General features: G+C 39.8%; 1 protein-coding gene across 2 annotated transcripts in view; it reads right to left on the bottom strand.

Moving 5' to 3' along the window:
- The window catches only part of SH3BP5L (SH3 binding domain protein 5 like), a 214,032-nt gene that overhangs the window by 29,025 nt on the left and 160,475 nt on the right, over positions 1-24,532 (bottom strand). For both annotated transcript variants that reach the window (XM_044084364.1, XM_044084365.1), the window contains exon 5: positions 22,707-22,880. In XM_044084364.1, the coding sequence (XP_043940299.1) occupies positions 22,707-22,880 (174 nt within the window). The remainder of the gene's footprint in view (positions 1-22,706; positions 22,881-24,532) is intronic.

Genomic DNA, 24,532 nt, shown 5'->3' with positions numbered 1-24,532 from the left:
GTACCTCCTTAGACTACATGAAAAGGGACATCGAGGAGCTCTCTGATTATGTAGCCCAGGCAGGTATGACCCTGACCTTGAGCAGTATCCTACCTTCACCTAGAATTATGCCACAATACAGTGATAAGATGATCAGATTTAATAATTGGCTTAAATTCTGGTGTCATTCAAAGGGGATCCAATGTCTGTCTGCCTGGGATGACATGCTGGACAAGCCACACTGCTTTGCAAGGGACGGCTTGTACCTGTCACCCCTGGGCTTCCGGATATTGGCAAAGGCTCTTGCCACCCCCATAGTGCCTTTTTTAGGCAATGCTCAAATTCTAAACCTACCACCCTAGAACACAAAAAAGGAAAAAAACTAAGGGTAATGCTGCTCAATGCCAGAAGTCTCAATCTCAAGATGCACGCACTCGAGGCCCTTCTCAATATGGAGAACATCGATGTCTGTGCTGTGACAGAAACCTGGTTCAAGGCTCCTGAGAGCACTCCAGCACTATCAGGTTTCACCTCATATCATGCGTTCCGGCCCCAAAATCCGGACAACGCCAAGAAAGGAGGGGGGGTGTCCATATTCATAAAGGACACCCACACCTCAAGGTTGGTGGCAACGCACGATGCATCGGAAACCATTCAGGTGCAATTAACCATAGGCAAGACAGCTCTGCAATTTGTAGCATGTTACAGGCCACCATCTCAAACTCAGGAACCTCACATGGCCTTCCTGAAAACATTAGAGGGGATAAATGTATCTCCAAACACCATCATACTAGGTGACTTCAACTGCCCTAATATAGACTGGGAACACTACTCAAGCCCAAACACTCTAACCCAAAGATTCCTGGAGTTCATAAACTGAAATGCCATGGAACAACTAGTCACCATCCCCACAAGAGGAGAAAACATACTGGATCTCATCATCATGAACATGGGATCAAAATGTTCAACACCGGAAGTATACCCCACACTGGTGAGATCAGATCATAAACTAATCTCGCTGGAGGTCCTCATCCCGCCCCCTCCTGCCCCCTCCTGAAATAAAAAAGACCACAGTGAAAAACTTCTCAAAAGCCGACTTCACACTTCTAAAAACTAGTGTGGTCTCCTTTAAGGCCCCTGAGCCAGTGGTAAACACTACTCAAACCGCTGAATCACTTACAAATGCCTTCTACCAGCACCTACAGGACTGCATGGATCAGGCAATCCCAAACAAAACTAAGACTCTCTGCACCAAAGGCAAGCGTCCGGTCTGGTGGACCCCAGCCATAAACAAGCTCTACAACAAAAGGAGGAAGCTACTACAAGATAGAGCAAAATCCTTGAAAGGTAAGACACCTTTGATCATTATAAGTAAAAAACTAAAACTCTCATAAAATCATCCAAGGCAAATTTTGAGAGAAAAATCGCCAAGGACTCAAAAGACAATCATAAGGCCTTCTTTAGCTATGTTAGAAACCTAGGAGGAATCTCCCAGATATGCTCAGAATTAGTTCAAAATGATGTGAAAATTACTGAACCTACACACATCGCCAACATACTGGCTGACAGGTTCAGTGCAAACTTCTCCCTCCCCTCCCCCCCAAAAGGAGAGATATTTATACCAGAGGATTGTAGCCCCCCAAACATCTCCAACGCCCAGGTGAGAACTGCCCTCACAAAGGCAAAAAACACAGCATCCATGGGACCGGATGGTGTCCCCGGCTGTGTGCTCCACGAACTCAATGAGGAATTAAACCCACAGTTAGGACAGCTGTTTAATCTTAGCCTCACCTTAGGATACGTACCCAAGGAGTGGCGACGCTTACTGTAGTCCCACTTCACAAGGCGGTGCCTCCACCGACCCTGGAAATTACCGCCCCATCAGCTTGACAAGCCTTATCTGCAAAGCCATGGAGAGAATCATAATGGAACTCATAAATAAAGACATAGGGAACTTGCAGACTTTGGATCCAACCCAGTTTGGCTTTGTCAAAGGCAGATCATGCCTCTTAAACTTGGTTGACTTTTTCGAGACAGTCACCAAGGCCATTGATGAGGGAAAGGCAGTCCATACAGCCTACCTCGACCTGGCAAAGGCCTTCGACACAATACCCCACTTAGGTATAATCGAAAAACTCATCAGCTTGAATGTGAACCCATACATCACAAGATGGGTTGCAAACTGGCTAAGTGACAGAACCCACAGGGTCAGAGTTGCTGGAGCCATGTCAGACTCAAAGCCGGTCACAAGTGGTGTCCCACAGGGCTCAGTCCTGGGTCCACTCTTGTTCGGCATCTACTTTTCTGAAGTACAAGCAAACACAGGAGGGTTATGGCTGACAAAGTTTGCAGATGACTGCAAACTGGGCGCCATAGTTGAAAACACATCTGACACAGATATCCTTCAGAAGGGCCTCACAGAAACGGAAAACTGGTGCCAGAGCCATGGCCTAAAGTTAAACGCCAAGAAATTCATAGTCATACCCTTCGGGAAAAACAAGGTTACCCCTAGCTACCATATAGGTGGCAATCCACTGAGCACAGAAGAAGTCATCAGGGATCTGGGGACCCAGGTTGACAGTAGCCTATCGTTTGACACTCATGTTGCCAAAGTAGTTAGGAAAACCTTCTATATTGCCCACCTGATCATGAAGGGATTCACATCTAGATCAAGGGAGGTCATCGTCCCCCTGTACGCATCACTCATTAGACCTATGATTGAGTACAATGCCCCGTTCGGAATGTATCTGACCCGACACCTGCTGCAGCTTGAAAGGCCCCAAAAGTTCCTCACCAAAAGGATAAAGGGTCTCAAACAATATGTCTTATGCTGCCCGACTGAAAGAACTCCAGCTCTATTCAGTCTCATACCGCTTGCTCAGAGGTGACCTGTGCCTGACATATAAGGCCATGTCAAACCCAGATTTGATGAATATGCTTCACCTCAAGAAATCTAGATCCCTCAGAACCACAAGGGCGGGAGACTTAAACCTTGACACGGTTATTAATAGAACGTGCTGGAGGGACAGATTCATCACCCAGAGACTCCCTATGCTGTGGAACAAAATCCCGGTACATGTGAGGCAGAGCACCTCGCTGGCCTTGTTCAAGAGGAATCTTGACCAATGGATGGGAGATCGCAGATATGCCCCAGGGATTATCTCAGTGTCACTGCTTGACAGAGGCACAGCAAAATAATAGGCATAGTTTTATTCAACTAAAGGGGTGGCGAAAGCCACATAACTATGGGCTAGGCTTATAAATGCCCTTGGGCAGATAGCCTAGTATGAACCTATGAACCTATGAACAACCCAATTGGAGTTAACAGACCAGATGCACTTAAGACTGTTGTGCCTTAAGAATTATAGTAAAAGGACAAGTAGGAAAGTGTTGCCTTTCAGGAATTACATTTTTAAAACAATAATTTGAGAACAAGCTAGTAATTTCTTGTTTAATGGAGTTGCATATTTAAGAACACTGGGCTAACAATATAAAGCATATCCAATACAACTATTTTTTTACTAATTTATGTAGATAAACACTGGCAAACGTTATAATATTTACAATCTTACTAGAAGAAAAGTAAAAAGAACAGAAAATGGTTCCAAATATAAAATAAAAAAGTAAGGAAAATGAGAACAATTTTTTTTGTACTACACTTAATGAAAATAGGCTCAGACAAACATTCAGTTTTGCAGATCAAGGTTGAAAGGTTAAGATACACAATGTTTATTTTGCTTGCGTTGTCTATAAATTTGATTTAAAGCAGCATTTGTATACTATATTCCTTTTCCTTACATGGCCTTCTGTAAAGTTATTCTGTTTAGCTCCAAAATGCCTATAATCAATAATTATGGCAAAAGTATGTACAATGCAATCACTGTATATTTTTTATGAATGTGGGTATTAAAGAAACAAGGTTCTACAACAGAAATATGACTGGTGCTCATAAAAGCAACCACAAAAGCGCAACATTTCCTAAAGCACCCAAAAACTAAAAGTATAAACACTTCAAAATCCTTTTTGCATGAGTGTTTTAACCTCCCTGTGCTAACATTGTATGCGAGAAGTGGCAAGGGAAGGAAAAACACTCTGCGGAAAAAAACAGAGCCAGTGCAACTAAGGAGAACTTGAGGCTAGAATGACAAAATGTCAGTCACAGAAACATATTGTTATAAATGGAGAAATAACGGTAGGTACACTGCAACTAATTAGTACCAGAAAAACAAAGCTGAACTTACAGGCACTACTGAATGCTGGTGGAGGGTGTATAATACAACTAAACTCTGTGGATGCAAAGTTAAAGCCAAAATAATTAGTGAGCAGTGGGAAGTAAAAATTCAGAAACAAAAATGAATTAACGAGCACTGGAAATTCAAAGATAAGACATTAGTTAACAGTATAAACAAAGCTGGAAATGCAACAGTTGCAAGTGTACAGATTAGAGGGCCAAGGCAAAGTATGAACTTAGCAACGGGGAAGACCATGTCAGAAAATAGCTGTCACAAAGAAAACTTGCACTAAACTGGAAAATTAGGATTCATAGCATAGCTAAGCAATGAGAACACAAAGAACAAACTACAGGAAGTACTGAGGAGACAAACAAAGAGATACAGCGCTTAATTATCACTGCGAGTTCAGAGGCTGAGCTGCCATAGCAACCAGTAAACAGTGGAGGAAACCACACAAGAACCACAGCAGCTACACATCTCTGGGCTCAAAGCTGTAGCTGTTCTCAGAAAGATGCTTGTCTGTCAAAGGTGAACTTGTCAGTTTATCAATGATGGTACAGAAGTAGAGCTGCGAAAGCTTCACACCTTCAGCATGTAGAACTGTGGTCTTAGCAGGCAGCTCAGCAGGATGGGTTACAGGATCACAGCAGCAACAATCAACACCAACAATAAAAAGACAAGATAACCCCAGTAGCAAGACAGCACATGAAGCATAAACCAACTGATGCAGTAACTTGTTCACCTTTGGAACATAAGCTCAGTAATGCAACAACTAAGTTAGTCCTATGGTTACAGGGAAGAAACAGCAGCAGTTATGGAAACCAGAACACTCAATTCAAAAGACATGGCAACTAAAATGTAGCTAGATTAAGGTTACCGTAGCATCTAGAACAAAAAAGCCTAAGACAAAACTGACAGTTGCACTGCAGAGGTATGAGACATAGTCAGAATAATTTGTCCTAATCCTCAACAAGACAGGTTCTGATAAATACAGCAGTCCCAACATAAGACTTTTCAATTTGTGCCTATTTGTTCCATAAAAGTAGGTAATCCCCAGATTCTGTAGAAGTGTTATCATATAAGCAAACACTGAGGGAGTTTGTGCTCTTTCCAGAACCCCTGGGAGTAAAAGCATTTATGCAGGTCCATAACCATGGCTCTAGGTAAGGGAGGAGCCCCCCCCCCCCCCCGTTACTGCAAGGATTTGTAAAACCTTCTCCTTCAATGGCATGCTAATGAGGCCCACCAACATGTGGTGGCTTGGTGAGCTTTAAACCTGGTCACAGCACACCCACTGCAGCACCACCCCTCTTCCACAGGATTGTGACTATATGAATCCTGCTCTGTGCCACCCTCCCACAGCTAGGACGCACCCAGCCCTCTCTCCTTCAGCACAGTCACATGCCCAAGCCACTAAATGAACTCAGGTGTCCTGTACGTAATCAGGGCAGACTAAAAACTTTTTCTTGTTTACCTTACTGCAAGAAACCTAATGAATACTCAAATTATGTGGTGACTGAACTACTCATTTTGGTCATCTTATTCATTTTACCATTTGTTCAGTGAGTGAGTGGACTGGTCAAACAACCCTCTTCAGCCATGACACAGGCCCTAAACCACAAGCTATGGAGCTCAATAAAGTACTGAGTAATAACAGTGCAACTTGTAACAAAAGCTGATCACATGACCACATACAAACTATCCTATGGTGGATGATAAAGAAAGGAACATACTTTATACTGTAGAATAAATTTTCCAAAATGGATAAAGAAGTCAAAAGAAACTGAATAGTGCTTCAAGCAGAGAAAAATGTGCAATACTGCTATATGTACAAAACTTACAAATTATTAGATTTAAAATTGCATAGCTATTCGACTTCACATTCTTTTGAGACACAAGTACTGGAATTAAGATTTTATTACTGTGAAGTTGGAAGACGAAGCCTGCATTGGTGGTATAGAGGAATAAAGTCAGCCCTGATTACAGCCCACATGACCAGAGTTCAATTAGCAGCTCATCCAAGTGGGGAGGGATGGTAGTTCCTCCCAGTGTGCAACCCCCATTATGATGACTGGGCCTTGGCTGAAGAACAAAGACATGGCATTGAAATGAGGGCTAGTGCTCTAAAGATGGTGTGGCCATCCGAGCTAGTGTTGGTAGGTCCTCTTTGTGCATGAGTAGAGTGGGAAGCATTTGCAGCCTTTGTGATGATGCAAAATTATTACATCACCACCAATGGCATGGTTAAAAAAAAACTGGTGGAACAGCAACCCACACTAAAGATGCCAATTTTGACAAAGAGCATTCAGTGATGTTAAGTGTTAAGTGGGGGTCTCTAAAAAATAAAACAATTGATGGGGGCTTGCTGATGGGAACGGACTGTTTACTGAATGTTTGCAGGCAAGATGGGAAAAAAAATCAAAGAGAAAGGGTTTACAGAGTTAAAAAAAAAAAAAAAAAAAGAAGGGCATCTCCTTAGTTGATAAGAGGTGTATTTCTGGATGTTAGAAATAAGCAGTGGTGAGTTTGAGTTTCAGAAAGGTTAATGATTTGCAAATCTTATTTTCTGGGGGCTTTTTGCATGATGGAATGCTTTAGGAAAGTTACCAAGTAAAATGAGGGGGAGTGTGCATTGAATAATATTTTATAACAGCAACATCAGCTTTTGCAGCTGAGGTAGTTCTGTGAGCAGGATCCAAAGGGTGGTTATCTCTGAATGATGCGTCTGTTCTATTATGTGTGTTAACTAGCAAAGTCTGAGATAATCTTTCAGACACAGGATTTTTTCATCTTTGTTAAACAATCAGTGTTCTTGCATATTACCATAAGGCAATAACAAGGTTTTGTGCATGAAGGACCTCCTTTAGGGACCTTTATCTGAATGCAGTGTCAGTGATAAGACATTGTCATTGTTATGCATTAAGCCAAAGAAAATCAAGATCTGGCTACAGCAGCACTTCGGTCTGTACTTGACAGTAGTTATGCCCCTACCCCAATGTCACCATTATTCAGTGACCCAGGCAGAGCATTAGTACTGATGTTCCAATCTGGTGTCCTACAGACTTACTACTGGTCCAATAACATGGTTACCAACTCCACTGAGTGTACTATGGCTGCAGGAAAAAAAAAACTGTAGACGACTTCTCAGGTATCAGCCACCTAGTAGTGTTAAATCTTTCCCACAACAGCTAACCTCCTCCTTGGATGAGTGGTGACTTACCCAAACTGGTTAGTTCTGAATAACTAACATCTGTACTGATGATAAAACTGTGACTACTGCTTACAAATTCATTACTATTATGTGCAGATTTACACATACTCAGGTTACCACCTCCATGACCTACTGTGAAGGCCACCCATTAAGCCTAGTTTTCCAGTTAGGAGTTGTCATCTCAGACTTAGCAAAACAATCTTATGGTCTGACCACTATCCCAGCAGATGTTGACGATTTGTTTGTTTCAGCAAAGGGCAACACATCCTGGCCAGTTTATGATGGTATGATATGACCACCATTGCTGCACTTGACAAATCTACTGTGCTCTACATATGGACTGTCTCAATACATCAGCACAAGCCTTGGCTTGATTTTTAAACTGTGCTTTGTTTCACAAATGTGGGGCTAGGTGGGTGCAAATATTAGAATAATGTCAGTGGAAAAACATTTTAAGATAAAATTACAGCTTATTCCAGTCAAAGCTCTACAAGATAAAGACATTATTTTTTCTGCACTCTTCTGTGAGGTTTCCAGAATGTCTGATCACTTGGATAAAGTGGTTTGTCTCTTTACAGATAAGGTTGCCTTTTCTGGAGTGAACAGTGCATGGTCTTAAATAGGTTTTGCATCTGATAAAGCTGATGACTTAGTTTGTACTAGGTGGAGTTTGATCTTACTAACTGCACTAAGCTCATGAACTTAATTTCTAGCTTACTTCTTAAATCTTGTGGACAGGACCATATTCCAGCAGTTTGCTTATTTCCTGACTGGACCATATTCCACCAGATTGCTTATTTCCTGACTAGAGAAGCTTTATCTCGTTACTGTATGTATTTCCAATAACTCACAATAGACTATTTTTCCCATCTATTTTTAAAGAAGGCTGTGTTGTCTCCATCTATTGTACCCAGATGCCCAGGATAACTTTTTCAATATCTATAACCTTCTCGCTAGTGAAAAGATTACAGGAAAAGGCAGTTTATGTACAGCTGAAACCTTACCTTGGGGAAACAAATCTAGATCATTACCAATCTGTTTTCCAGAAATTTCAAGGCACTGAAAGACTACCCTGGTTAGGGTTCTAGGCAAGCTCCTTCATGGTGAAAAATCAAAGGCTGCATTGTACCCTGGAGTTACATGATCTCAGTTTATCATCGAATACTATTAGCCACAACTTCCCTTTCGAGTGATTCATTTTATTTTACTTTTTATTTTTTAAAAAAATATATATTATTTCATTAAAATATTAAAATATTATTTTTTATTTTGTTTGTTTACCAGGGTAGTACACTGATCACTTTAAGTCTTGATGGGGCTGTTTGCTACTGCCCTTGACTAGCTTGCCTCCACATTCCTGGATGAATAGGGTAGTTTCAGGGACTAAAGCAGCCATTCTACCCCTGTAACAAGTGGCATTCCTTAAGTTTTACTTCAGGATGTTTCTTCTTCTCTGCAGATATGTCGACTTGATGATCTCATAAAATGGAGAGGTCTTCTGCATCACTGTTATGCCAATAACACTTAACTGTGCCTTGCCCTTCTTAAAGATTCTTGCTCATCTCTTGATTACCAATAAAACTTCCTGGATTACATCCTTTGCTGGGCAAGATGCACTCATCTCACATTTGACTGATGACATCACCATTAACACTCCCTACATTAACCCTATAACTGGTATAAACGACTGAAGGGATAAATGACTGAAGTTTATATCCACGGTGCAACAGCCAAGTGTGATTTGACATCTCACTGTCATTGCAGGGCCAGGTGCTGAAATGTTTAAACCCTGATAAAGAACATCATTTGGATAAAGCACTTTCTTTCATCATGACATAAAGGCAGTGATGCATGCTTTGGCCTTACCTTAAACTACTGTAAACTCCTTTACCTGGGACTGCCTGACTACAAAATGACTAAATGCAGATAGTCAACAAACATGCAGCAGTTTTCTACACCAACTACTTCAGTTCTGACATATTGCATCCAGGTTGTGGGACCTACAACAGCTACCTGACATGTCGCAAACCTTGTCCAATGTTCTCTTCAAGGTATTGTCAGTCTTACATGGGCCAGGTACCTTCTATCATCAGAACTTGCTAGAGTCCTACCAAACTGGTTTAGAGTCTCTGCTTATCCTCTTTGGGGGTCCAGGTTGTTCCCAGCTTTGCAGCACAGACCACTTCCTTTCTATTAGTAGAATCTACATCCTTCATGTTTTTGAGATGCCTCTCTCTGATGAGTGTTTAAACATCACAGTCTTTTCATGAAGGTTTTAAATACTTCTGCAATAACTCTATTTATATTCATATAATTATATTAATATAAATAGAGTTATATATTTAAACTGGTGCATGTGAAATAATTCCTGCTTTAAAACTTCAGCTTGGCAAGCTAAGAACTTGGTTATATTCAACTGGACGTATAAGAGAATTTAAGTACCTTTTTATGCACTTTTTCTTTTAAAAAATACAGTATTTAAATTGATTTAAACTGTGTATGAAGGAGTGTTGAAGGAATTTTTAACTGGTTATTCTGCTCTTCAGTAACTTGAACTAAAAGCTAGTGTTGGCTGAATTTTGTTATTTGCTAGTAATTACAGGTGTGGGGGTAGCCACATTCAGTGATTTCCTGTCCTTGCATATTTAAACTGGTGCATGTGAAATAATTCCTGCTTTAAAACTTCAGCTTGGCAAGCTAAGAACTTGGTTATATTCAACTGGACGTATAAGAGAATTTAAGTACCTTTTATGCACTTTTTCTTTTAAAAATACAGTATTTAAATTGATTTAAACTGTGTATGAAGGAGTGTTGAAGGAATTTTTAACTGGTTATTCTGCTCTTCAGTAACTTGAACTAAAAGCTAGTGTTGGCTGAATTTTGTTATTTGCTAGTAATTACAGGTGTGGGGGTAGCCACATTCAGTGATTTCCTGTCCTTGCATATTTAAACTGGTGCATGTGAAATAATTCCTGCTTTAAAACTTCAGCTTGGCAAGCTAAGAACTTGGTTATATTCAACTGGACGTATAAGAGAATTTAAGTACCTTTTATGCACTTTTTCTTTTAAAAATACAGTATTTAAATTGATTTAAACTGTGTATGAAGGAGTGTTGAAGGAATTTTTAACTGGTTATTCTGCTCTTCAGTAACTTGAACTAAAAGCTAGTGTTGGCTGAATTTTGTTATTTGCTAGTAATTACAGGTGTGGGGTAGCCACATTCAGTGATTTCCTGTCCTTGCATATTTAAACTGGTGCATGTGAAATAATTCCTGCTTTAAAACTTCAGCTTGGCAAGCTAAGAACTTGGTTATATTCAACTGGACGTATAAGAGAATTTAAGTACCTTTTTATGCACTTTTTCTTTTAAAAAATACAGTATTTAAATTGATTTAAACTGTGTATGAAGGAGTGTTGAAGGAATTTTTAACTGGTTATTCTGCTCTTCAGTAACTTGAACTAAAAGCTAGTGTTGGCTGAATTTTGTTATTTGCTAGTAATTACAGGTGTGGGGTAGCCACATTCAGTGATTTCCTGTCCTTGCATATTTAAACTGGTGCATGTGAAATAATTCCTGCTTTAAAACTTCAGCTTGGCAAGCTAAGAACTTGGTTATATTCAACTGGACGTATAAGAGAATTTAAGTACCTTTTATGCACTTTTTCTTTTAAAAAATACAGTATTTAAATTGATTTAAACTGTGTATGAAGGAGTGTTGAAGGAATTTTTAACTGGTTATTCTGCTCTTCAGTAACTTGAACTAAAAGCTAGTGTTGGCTGAATTTTGTTATTTGCTAGTAATTACAGGTGTGGGGGTAGCCACATTCAGTGATTTCCTGTCCTTGCATATTTAAACTGGTGCATGTGAAATAATTCCTGCTTTAAAACTTCAGCTTGGCAAGCTAAGAACTTGGTTATATTCAACTGGACGATAAGAGAATTTAAGTACCTTTTTATGCACTTTTTCTTATAAAAAATACAGTATTTAAATTGATTTAAACTGTGTATGAAGGAGTGTTGAAGGAATTTTTAACTGGTTATTCTGCTCTTCAGTAACTTGAACTAAAAGCTAGTGTTGGCTGAATTTTGTTATTTGCTAGTAATTACAGGTGTGGGGTAGCCACATTCAGTGATTTCCTGTCCTTGCATATTTAAACTGGTGCATGTGAAATAATTCCTGCTTTAAAACTTCAGCTTGGCAAGCTAAGAACTTGGTTATATTCAACTGGACGTATAAGAGAATTTAAGTACCTTTTATGCACTTTTTCTTTTAAAAATACAGTATTTAAATTGATTTAAACTGTGTATGAAGGAGTGTTGAAGGAATTTTTAACTGGTTATTCTGCTCTTCAGTAACTTGAACTAAAAGCTAGTGTTGGCTGAATTTTGTTATTTGCTAGTAATTACAGGTGTGGGGGTAGCCACATTCAGTGATTTCCTGTCCTTGCATATTTAAACTGGTGCATGTGAAATAATTCCTGCTTTAAAACTTCAGCTTGGCAAGCTAAGAACTTGGTTATATTCAACTGGACGTATAAGAGAATTTAAGTACCTTTTATGCACTTTTTCTTTTAAAAATACAGTATTTAAATTGATTTAAACTGTGTATGAAGGAGTGTTGAAGGAATTTTTAACTGGTTATTCTGCTCTTCAGTAACTTGAACTAAAAGCTAGTGTTGGCTGAATTTTGTTATTTGCTAGTAATTACAGGTGTGGGGTAGCCACATTCAGTGATTTCCTGTCCTTGCATATTTAAACTGGTGCATGTGAAATAATTCCTGCTTTAAAACTTCAGCTTGGCAAGCTAAGAACTTGGTTATATTCAACTGGACGTATAAGAGAATTTAAGTACCTTTTTATGCACTTTTTCTTTTAAAAATACAGTATTTAAATTGATTTAAACTGTGTATGAAGGAGTGTTGAAGGAATTTTTAACTGGTTATTCTGCTCTTCAGTAACTTGAACTAAAAGCTAGTGTTGGCTGAATTTTGTTATTTGCTAGTAATTACAGGTGTGGGGTAGCCACATTCAGTGATTTCCTGTCCTTGCATATTTAAACTGGTGCATGTGAAATAATTCCTGCTTTAAAACTTCAGCTTGGCAAGCTAAGAACTTGGTTATATTCAACTGGACGTATAAGAGAATTTAAGTACCTTTTATGCACTTTTTCTTTTAAAAATACAGTATTTAAATTGATTTAAACTGTGTATGAAGGAGTGTTGAAGGAATTTTTAACTGGTTATTCTGCTCTTCAGTAACTTGAACTAAAAGCTAGTGTTGGCTGAATTTTGTTATTTGCTAGTAATTACAGGTGTGGGGTAGCCACATTCAGTGATTTCCTGTCCTTGCATATTTAAACTGGTGCATGTGAAATAATTCCTGCTTTAAAACTTCAGCTTGGCAAGCTAAGAACTTGGTTATATTCAACTGGACGTATAAGAGAATTTAAGTACCTTTTATGCACTTTTTCTTTTAAAAAATACAGTATTTAAATTGATTTAAACTGTGTATGAAGGAGTGTTGAAGGAATTTTTAACTGGTTATTCTGCTCTTCAGTAACTTGAACTAAAAGCTAGTGTTGGCTGAATTTTGTTATTTGCTAGTAATTACAGGTGTGGGGGTAGCCACATTCAGTGATTTCCTGTCCTTGCATATTTAAACTGGTGCATGTGAAATAATTCCTGCTTTAAAACTTCAGCTTGGCAAGCTAAGAACTTGGTTATATTCAACTGGACGATAAGAGAATTTAAGTACCTTTTTATGCACTTTTTCTTTTAAAAATACAGTATTTAAATTGATTTAAACTGTGTATGAAGGAGTGTTGAAGGAATTTTTAACTGGTTATTCTGCTCTTCAGTAACTTGAACTAAAAGCTAGTGTTGGCTGAATTTTGTTATTTGCTAGTAATTACAGGTGTGGGGTAGCCACATTCAGTGATTTCCTGTCCTTGCATATTTAAACTGGTGCATGTGAAATAATTCCTGCTTTAAAACTTCAGCTTGGCAAGCTAAGAACTTGGTTATATTCAACTGGACGTATAAGAGAATTTAAGTACCTTTTATGCACTTTTTCTTTTAAAAATACAGTATTTAAATTGATTTAAACTGTGTATGAAGGAGTGTTGAAGGAATTTTTAACTGGTTATTCTGCTCTTCAGTAACTTGAACTAAAAGCTAGTGTTGGCTGAATTTTGTTATTTGCTAGTAATTACAGGTGTGGGGGTAGCCACATTCAGTGATTTCCTGTCCTTGCATATTTAAACTGGTGCATGTGAAATAATTCCTGCTTTAAAACTTCAGCTTGGCAAGCTAAGAACTTGGTTATATTCAACTGGACGATAAGAGAATTTAAGTACCTTTTATGCACTTTTTCTTTTAAAAATACAGTATTTAAATTGATTTAAACTGTGTATGAAGGAGTGTTGAAGGAATTTTAACTGGTTATTCTGCTCTTCAGTAACTTGAACTAAAAGCTAGTGTTGGCTGAATTTTGTTATTTGCTAGTAATTACAGGTGTGGGGTAGCCACATTCAGTGATTTCCTGTCCTTGCATATTTAAACTGGTGCATGTGAAATAATTCCTGCTTTAAAACTTCAGCTTGGCAAGCTAAGAACTTGGTTATATTCAACTGGACGTTAAGAGAATTTAAGTACCTTTTTATGCACTTTTTCTTTTAAAAAATACAGTATTTAAATTGATTTAAACTGTGTATGAAGGAGTGTTGAAGGAATTTTTAACTGGTTATTCTGCTCTTCAGTAACTTGAACTAAAAGCTAGTGTTGGCTGAATTTTGTTATTTGCTAGTAATTACAGGTGTGGGGGTAGCCACATTCAGTGATTTCCTGTCCTTGCATATTTAAACTGGTGCATGTGAAATAATTCCTGCTTTAAAACTTCAGCTTGGCAAGCTAAGAACTTGGTTATATTCAACTGGACGTTAAGTGAATTTCAGGACCTTTTTATGCACTTTCCTTTTTATAATACAGTATTTAAATTGATTTAAACTGTGTATGAAGGAGTGTTGAAGGAATTTTTAACTGGTTATTCTGCTCTTCAGTAACTTGAACTAAAAGCTAGTGTTGGCTGAATTTTGTTATTTGCTAGTAATTACAGGTGTGGGGGTAGCCACATTCAGTGATTTCCTGTCCTTGCATATTTAAACTGGTGCATGTGAAATAATTCCTGCTTTAAAACTTCAGCTTGGCAAGCTAAGAACTTGGTTATATTCAACTGGACGTATAAGAGAATTTAAGTACCTTTTATGCACTTTTTCTTTTAAAAATACAGTATTTAAATTGATTTAAACTGTGTATGAAGGAGTGTTGAAGGAATTTTTAACTGGTTATTCTGCTCTTCAGTAACTTGAACTAAAAGCTAGTGTTGGCTGAATTTTGTTATTTGCTAGTAATTACAGGTGTGGGGTAGCCACATTCAGTGATTTCCTGTCCTTGCATATTTAAACTGGTGCATGTGAAATAATTCCTGCTTTAAAACTTCAGCTTGGCAAGCTAAGAACTTGGTTATATTCAACTGGACGATAAGAGAATTTAAGTACCTTTTTATGCACTTTTTCTTTTAAAAATACAGTATTTAAATTGATTTAAACTGTGTATGAAGGAGTGTTGAAGGAATTTTAACTGGTTATTCTGCTCTTCAGTAACTTGAACTAAAAGCTAGTGTTGGCTGAATTTTGTTATTTGCTAGTAATTACAGGTGTGGGGTAGCCACATTCAGTGATTTCCTGTCCTTGCATATTTAAACTGGTGCATGTGAAATAATTCCTGCTTTAAAACTTCAGCTTGGCAAGCTAAGAACTTGGTTATATTCAACTGGACGTATAAGAGAATTTAAGTACCTTTTTATGCACTTTTTCTTTTAAAAATACAGTATTTAAATTGATTTAAACTGTGTATGAAGGAGTGTTGAAGGAATTTTAACTGGTTATTCTGCTCTTCAGTAACTTGAACTAAAAGCTAGTGTTGGCTGAATTTTGTTATTTGCTAGTAATTACAGGTGTGGGGGTAGCCACATTCAGTGATTTCCTGTCCTTGCATATTTAAACTGGTGCATGTGAAATAATTCCTGCTTTAAAACTTCAGCTTGGCAAGCTAAGAACTTGGTTATATTCAACTGGACGATAAGAGAATTTAAGTACCTTTTATGCACTTTTCTTTTAAAAATACAGTATTTAAATTGATTTAAACTGTGTATGAAGGAGTGTTGAAGGAATTTTTAACTGGTTATTCTGCTCTTCAGTAACTTGAACTAAAAGCTAGTGTTGGCTGAATTTTGTTATTTGCTAGTAATTACAGGTGTGGGGTAGCCACATTCAGTGATTTCCTGTCCTTGCATATTTAAACTGGTGCATGTGAAATAATTCCTGCTTTAAAACTTCAGCTTGGCAAGCTAAGAACTTGGTTATATTCAACTGGACGTATAAGAGAATTTAAGTACCTTTTATGCACTTTTTCTTTTAAAAATACAGTATTTAAATTGATTTAAACTGTGTATGAAGGAGTGTTGAAGGAATTTTTAACTGGTTATTCTGCTCTTCAGTAACTTGAACTAAAAGCTAGTGTTGGCTGAATTTTGTTATTTGCTAGTAATTACAGGTGTGGGGTAGCCACATTCAGTGATTTCCTGTCCTTGCATATTTAAACTGGTGCATGTGAAATAATTCCTGCTTTAAAACTTCAGCTTGGCAAGCTAAGAACTTGGTTATATTCAACTGGACGATAAGAGAATTTAAGTACCTTTTTATGCACTTTTTCTTTTAAAAATACAGTATTTAAATTGATTTAAACTGTGTATGAAGGAGTGTTGAAGGAATTTTAACTGGTTATTCTGCTCTTCAGTAACTTGAACTAAAAGCTAGTGTTGGCTGAATTTTGTTATTTGCTAGTAATTACAGGTGTGGGGTAGCCACATTCAGTGATTTCCTGTCCTTGCATATTTAAACTGGTGCATGTGAAATAATTCCTGCTTTAAAACTTCAGCTTGGCAAGCTAAGAACTTGGTTATATTCAACTGGACGAAAAGGAGAATTTAGGTACCTTTTATGCACTTTTTTTTTTAAAAATACAGTATTTAAATTGATTTAAACTGTGTATGAAGGAGTGTTGAAGGAATTTTTAACTGGTTATTCTGCTCTTCAGTTATTCCCACCCACCCGCCCTGTTTTTGTTTTGGTGTTAATCTTAGTGGCATTGAAACTGCCCGCCCCTCAGCCTGCCTCTGGGCCCATCTCATTTGCTCACTCAACTGAGTGCAGTGAGATCATATTCTGATTTCAGGCACTCCTACTGTGTACAAAGAGAGCATCTGGGAAATAGAAAAAAAAAAAAAATTTAAGCTTATTTCCTGCCTTTCTTGTTAAGTGGTACAGACTATTTGTAGGCTTCTGAGCCCCCAAGCCCTTCTGTGTTTGAGGGAAGCCTTCTAGCTTGTTTTTTTTTTCTTGTAACTAGCCAGTTTTCTAGTTTCAGCACTCAAATCTGTTTCTTTGATCTCAGCACTTGTTCAGAAAAAAAAAAAAAAAAAAAAAAAAAAATTTCATCTGCTTTTACTGTACTTGTGTTTTTACCTACTTCTTTTTACTTTTGCATCATCTTAAAATACTCAATTGTATTTATTACTGCTTGGTGTAGCTTACATCCTTCTAGGTTGAGAACTGCTGATTGAGGGCTCAGTGTCTGTTATTCTAAAAGTGTATTAATTCTGGTTTAAGCACTTGGGCTTTCAAGCCAGTTATTTTACATTAAGAGGGTTCGTGGTCTGCACTCTTGTGGGAGGAGAGGCTGGACTCTGCCCTTCTGAGCTGGGAATTTCTGGTTAAAGGCTTATAGTGCATGCATATCTGAACTGTTTCTTACTGAAGTTGGTGCGCCTTGTTTGCTGTGGCATAGACTGGATTCGGGCCTGCTGGATCTAGCTTTGTTTGTGTAACTTGAGCACTAATCCAGACATTCTCTAAAGTATTCAATGGTATTTATTACTGCTTGGTTGTAACTTGATTAAAGTGTAGCTATCATTCAAGTCTTTTGGATTAAGCACTTGGGCTTCAGACCAGTTGTTTTACATTAGGAAGGTTTGTGGCAAGCACTGTGGTGGCAGGACAGGTAGCTTTCATCCTTCTAAGTTGGGAACTGCTGATTGAGAGCCCAGTGTCCAAGTGTATTAGTTCTGGTTTAGGCACTTGGGCTTCAGGCCAGTTATTTTACATTAAGAAGGTTCGTGGACTGCACTCTTGTGGGAGAAGAGGCTGGACTCTGCCCTTCTGAGCTGGGAATTTTCTGGTTAAAGGTTTATAGTGCCTGAATATTTTAACTGTATCTTACTGAAATTGGTTCACCTTGTTTGCTCTAGCATAGACTAGATCCAGGCCTACTGAATCTAGCTTTGTTTATATACTTGTTGTTTGTTTGCTTGTTATTTCCCTGGAAGCTAATTCACCTAATACGCAACTTCTCAGCTTCTGTGGATCACTAGTGATATCTGCATTGCTTACTGTACTTATTTCCTTGTTTCACTTGAAAGAAAGTTACTGTTTGTCGTTTTTGCATTTAGTTACTTGTATCACATTGCACTCAAGTTACCTGGCACTTGCTCACTAAAGCAATTATATAAGTCAGCACTAAAAATTAAAAGCACTACACCCTCACTCCCCACTGGCCCTTGTTTTCAATTAAGGATTTCCCAATATTATTCTAGCATGTCCAAAGGTCAGTTGTCAATCTCCTCTCCGGTCCAGCTGGTGAATCTGGGAATCTTGAGGCAATGTTATAACTGCCTCATGTACACAGACAACCCTCTCCTCCTCCCACATAACACAAATACTTGAGAGATGCAGCTATTTAGCCAAACTGGAGGCTGAGCTCTCTCAACTCAGGACTGGCAAGACCAGACAGGAGGAGAAGGCAACTACACACACCACAAAACCAGCCTCACATAATGCTACCACTCCACTGAATCAAACACAAACACACAAAGACATACTCGGAGGCTCTGAGTAAAATTTACCTAAACAGCAGAGGCCTCCAAAGCAGACACCCAAACAACTGCTACCTCAAGACACCCCACAAGCAACACATAAACCACAAAAGCAGTGTGCAAAGCAGTCACAGCCCTTAAGGCCAAATACAACACCAAACATACTTGTCATAGGTGACTCCATAGTCAGACACACTGACGTCCCACTCACCAGGCTGAACAAGGAGAGGGTCACAGTAAGCTGCCTATCGGGCGCTAGAATCCGCCACATAACACAAGCACTGGTCACTCCACAGCAAGTACAAATATGACACAGTCATTGTCCATGCTGGTGTGAACGACCTGAGACGCACCTCCTGGACTGCATGAAAAGAGACATAGAGGAGCTCTCTGATTATGTAGCCCAGGCAGGTATGACCCTAACCCTGAGCAGTATCCTTCCTTCACCAAGAATGATGCCACAATATAGAGACAAGATGATCAGCTTTAACAATTGGCTTAATGTCTGGTGTCATTCAAAGGGGATCCAGTGTCTGTCTGCCTGGGACGACATGCTTGACAAGCCACGCTGCTTCGCAAGGGACGGCTTGCACCTGTCACCCCTGGGATTCCGGATATTGGCTAAGGCTCTTGCCACCCCATAGTGCCTTTTAGGCAAGGCTCAAATTCTAAACCTACCACCCTAGAAAACAAAAATGGGAAGAAATTGAGGGTAATGCTGCTCAATGCCAGAAGTCTAAATCTCAAAATGCACGCACTCGAGGCCCTTCTCAGTATGGAGAACATCGATGTCTGTGCTGTAACTGAAACCTGGTTCAAGGCTCCTGAGAGCACCCGGCACTATTAGGTTTTACCTCATATCATGCTCCGCCCCAAAACCCGGACCACTCCACAAAAGGAGGGGTGTATCCATATTCATAAAGGATACTCACACCTCCAGGTTGGTGGCAACGCATGAAGCTCGAAACCATCCAGGTGCAACTAACAATAGGCAAAACTGCTCTACAAATTGTAGCATGCTACAGGCCACCCTCTCAAACTCAGGAACCCCACACAGCCTTCCTGAAGACACTGGAGGGTATAAATGATCTCCAAACACCATCATATTGGGTGACTTCAACTACCCGAATATAGACTGGGAACATTACTCAAGCCCTAACTTTCTAGCCCAACGGTTCCTGGAGTTCATAAATTCAAATGCCATGGAACAGCTAGTCACTGTTCCCACGAGAGGAGAAAATATACTAGATCTCATTGTCACAAACATGGGGACAAAATGCTCCACACCGAAGTATATCCCTCATTGGTGAGATCTGATCATAAACTAATCTCACTGGAAATCCACATCCCGCCCCCCCAAACAAAAAGACCATAGTGAAGAACTTCTCTAAAGCAAACTTCACACTACTCAAGACTGGTGTGGTATCCTTCAAGGCCCCTGAGTCAGAGGAAACCACAACCCAAGCTGCGGAAGCCCTTACAAATGCCTTCTATGAACACCTCCAGGACTGCATGGATCAGGCAATCCCAAATAAAACCAAGACTCTTTCCACAAAGGGCAAACGTCCAGTCTGGTGGACCCCAGCCATTAACAAACTTTACAATAAGAGGAGAAAGCTATTACATGATAGAACAAAATCCATAAAAGGGAAGTCACCCCTGATCATTATTAGTAAAAAATACGAGCACTCATAAAATCAACTAAGGCCAATTTTGAGAGAAAAATTGCCATGGATTCAAAGGACAATCATAAGGCCTTTTTCAGCTATGTTAGGAACCTGGGTGGAAACTCACAGATATGCTCAGAATTAGTCCAAAATGATACAAAAATCACTGAACCCACAGACATTGCCAACATACTGGCAGACAGGTTCAGTGCAAACTTCACCCCTCTCCCCTAAAGGAGAGATAACTATCCCAGCCGAGTGTAGCCTCCCGGACATCTCAAATGCGCAGGTGAAAGCTGCTCTCTAAAGCTAAAACACAGCATCAATGGGACCGGATGGTGTCCCCGGCTGTGTGCTACACGAGCTAAATGAGGAATTAAACCCGCACATAAGGCAGCTGTTTAATCTCAGCCTTACCACAGGATACGTGCCCAAGGAGTGGCGTGACGGCAACTGTGGTCCCACTCCACAAAGGTGGCGCCTCACGGACCCTGGTAATTACCGCCCCATAAGCTTAACAAGTCTAGTCTGCAAAGCTATGGAGAGGATCATAATGGAGCTCATAAACAAAGATATAGGGGACTTGCAGACATTGGACCCGACCCAGTTTGGCTTTGTCAAGGGAAGATCATGCCTTTTGAACTTGGTCGACTTCTTGAAATAGTCACCAAGGCCATTGATGAGGAAAGGCAGTCCATACAGCCTACCTTGACCTTGCAAAGGCTTTACACAATACCCCACTCGGGTATTGTAGAAAACTTACCAGCTTAAATGTAAACCCATATGTCACAAGATGGGTTGCAAACTGGCTTAAGGACAGAACCCACAGGGTTAGAGTTGCTGGCGCTGTGTCAGACTCCAAGCCGGTCACAAGTGGTGTCCCACAGGGCTCGGTCCTTGGCCCCTATTGTTTGGCATCTACTTCTCAGAAGTACAGGCCAACATGGGAGGACTTTGGCTGACAAAGTTTGCAGATGACTGCAAACTGGGCCATAGTGGAAAGTGCATCGGACACTGATATCCTTCAGAAGGGACTCACGGAAACAGATAGCTGGTGCCAGAGCCATGGCCTGAAGTTAAACGCCAAAAATGTATAGTCATACCCTTCGGGAAAAACAAGGTAACCCCAAGCTACCATATAGGTGGCAATCCACTAAGCACAGAAGAGGTTATCAGGGACCTGGGGACCCAGGTTGACAGTGGCCTTTCTTTGACACTCACATTGCTAAAGTGGTTAGAAAGACCTTCTACATTGCCCACCTGATCATGAAGGGATTCACATCCAGATCTAGTGAGGTCATTGTTCCCCTGTACTCTTCACTTATCAGACCAATGATCGAGTACAATGCCCCATTCGGGATGTATCTCACCCGACATCTGCAGCAATTGGAGAGACCCCAAAAGTTCCTCACCAAAAGGATAAAGGGACTCCAAAATCTGTCATATGCTGCCAGATTGAAGAAACTCCAGCTCTATTCAGTCGCATACCGTCTGCTCAGAGGTGACATGTGCCTGACATACAAGGCCATGTCCAACCCGGAATTAATGGACATGCTCCACCTCAAAAAATCCAAATCCACCAAAACCACTAGAGCAAGCGACAAACCTTAGCACGGATATAAATAGGACGTGCTGGAGGGATAGATTTATCACTCAGAGACTCCCTATGCTGTGGAATAAAATCCCGGTCCATGTGAGGCAGAGCACCTCGCTGACTCTGTTCAAGAGAAATCTAGACCTGTGGATGGGAGATCGTAGGTTTACCCCAGGAATCATCTCTGGGTCACTGCTGGACAGAGGCACAACAAACTAATGGGCACAGTATTTTTTCATATAAGGGGTGGCGTAAGCCACAATAATTTGGGCTAGGCTTATAAATGCCTTAGGGCAGATAGCCTAGTATAAACCTATGAACCTATGAACCTATGATATATCCTTTCATTCTTGCTCATCTCCTCAGTACAGGTTTTATATGCCGTACAATAGTAGTTATATGTCTTATGACTGAACAAATTTAAAAAATAAATAAAACAATGCCTAGTGAATAGGTTCCTCAGAAAATCCTCCCCGTGTATGATCAGTGAACATTCACCGAATAAAATATGTTTAATAAAAAAGTTCAAGAACACGTTTTCCTCCTACACCAATCCACAATAAGCGTGTTTATAAGGGAACAAGGCCAAAATTACATTTGTGGTTCAACAACGATCCTGCAAAAGGCTAAGTAACCTTCTACCTCAGCCACTTGTTGGAGCAATTCCAACCCAAACAACTGGGTCTTGACCACTTGCATAGGAAACTCCTAGATAAATTAAATAACGGATCTCTCACCACTCACTCACTTCTGGGTTATGCTAAAGCACACTGTTTTGCACGTTTCACAAATTCCATATTATAAAGTGTGTAACAGACTTCAGTTTGTATCATCTCGAATGCATCCATTCTCACATACATACCTACTTGCCAATCCCTTAAATATCTCCAGTCTAGAAGCTGCAGTTCCAATACATTAATCTGTCTTAATGTGTGTGCTTCTGGTCTACTTCAAAGAACTGATCTGAAATACTCCACCCCTCCCACTCTGAATAATCTACTCCCATTCTGGTTATCATTTCTAGAAGAACTTACGTCCAGGATCTGGTTAAACTGAGCCTTCATCTCAAAGTAGGGTTTGGACTTTATGATCTGCCTCTTCAGTGACACCTGCAGTTGCTGGACTTTGGCTTCAGCTTTCTGGCACACCTGAGTTACACGCTGGTGTTCACGTTCACTACGAAGTCGCTCTTCCTCTGCTTCATTCACCTGAAACAAGGAACATGTAAAATAAAATACAGTAAAGAACACTTTATAAGCCTTAAAAATCATTTATGAATGTATAAAACAGCTCCTGCATGCCTCCCAAAAATAATCCCATAGATAAAAGTTTGAATAACTTGAATATAGGCTGGCTACAGTAATAAATAATATTCACAATAGAGTCTGATGTGTCAGAACTGTGCTGTCGGTAACCATTTGAAATGCAGGGACACACTACAGCGAGTTCCGAAATATGGAGACTGAATGGCTGAAAGCTTGGACTTGCATATAATAAGTCAGAGGTGCCATTTCTCAGAATACTCCCCTTTCTCTGACATATGGTAATCTTGGAGTTGGTATACATAAGTTTGGGGGTGGGAAGCTTGCTTCCCACATGAGGGAGGTGTAGGGGGCTTGCTCCCCACTGCAAAAAGAAGTTTAAAGGAGAAGAGTAATTTTCAAAATTTGGTCTTCTGTGTTTTTGATCTTTTTTCGACTTGTTAGCACTCAGCATTTCAAGTGCCGACATTTCAAGAGAGCTGTGCTACCTCTTCCCTACCTGTACAATTATAATCATCACATTACAGCAATAAATTGATCCATCTGCTCTCACACCCATCTTGTCAAGATGGACTAGGCGAACCAACCAAATAAGCACTTCGTATACAGCAGCAGTTGCATATCTTACTGAGTAGCAGCAAATGATTAAAAAGCATGAGCTCCGGGGCACACATGGCCCAGCACAGGGGCAACCCTATAAAAAGATAAAGTATGCCCCAAATTTAACTGCAGTGCAGTATATAAAAGTGCCCACAGAAGCACTATGACTGCAAATGTACCATACTCAAAAATTAATAAAATAAAAAGTCCACAGAACTCCTACAAATACTTCTGCAAAAAGCTGATTAAATATCACTCAAACTAACTGGCGGTTCCACAAGACTACAGCATCACATTTTGACATTAGCCATGCCTGGATATTTCAAGAAATACTAGAAGGATAAAGATGCAGTCGATGCCATTTTCTTCAGTTTTTCTTGCCCCAGATGTCAGGTGCCCCCAAAATGGTAGGCTAAAAATTCTGCCAATAAAAATGCATGCACTAACATAAACATTACCTTCATCTACAAGCAAATACACCACATAGGTTGTATAGAATAGAGAAGTACAGATAAGTCCCAGCAATGAAATGGGGATGGTGGGAGGGTAACCTGGACTGCAACAGTGAATACACTCGAACATTTACATTTATGGTAGGTACACAACTGTATTATGGTCATCGTGTTTCACTGTTGCAGTCATTACACTTGGGTTGAATCCCAAAGCTGAGGTTGGGTGGCTGGGCCAAAATAGAATTAGGAGTGGCTGTGAGGCCCTGCAGAACTGCAGTGGCAAAGCCTGCTCTGGATTTAGAGTAAAAAGTAAGTGGTAGTGCTTTGTAAAAGTGTGCACTGGTCCAAGTTGCAGTCTCCAAAATGTCCTTGGTTGGTACTCCTCTGAGGAAGGCTGCTGCTTTGGTTATATGTGGCCTAATGCCCTTAGGCACTGATTTGCCATGTTGTGAATAGCAGAAACGAATGCAGTGACCTATCCATTTTGAAATAGTCTGCTTTGAGATAGCTTTTCCTTGCGATCCTGCAGCATATGCCACTAAGAGT

This window comes from Protopterus annectens, chromosome 9.part0, assembly GCF_019279795.1.
Source record: "Protopterus annectens isolate FY-2018-M chromosome 9.part0, PAN1.0, whole genome shotgun sequence".
In the NCBI taxonomy this organism is placed as follows: Eukaryota; Metazoa; Chordata; order Ceratodontiformes; family Protopteridae; genus Protopterus; species Protopterus annectens.
Note: the sequence above shows the minus strand (reverse complement) of the source record. Positions and strands in the feature narration are given on the sequence as shown.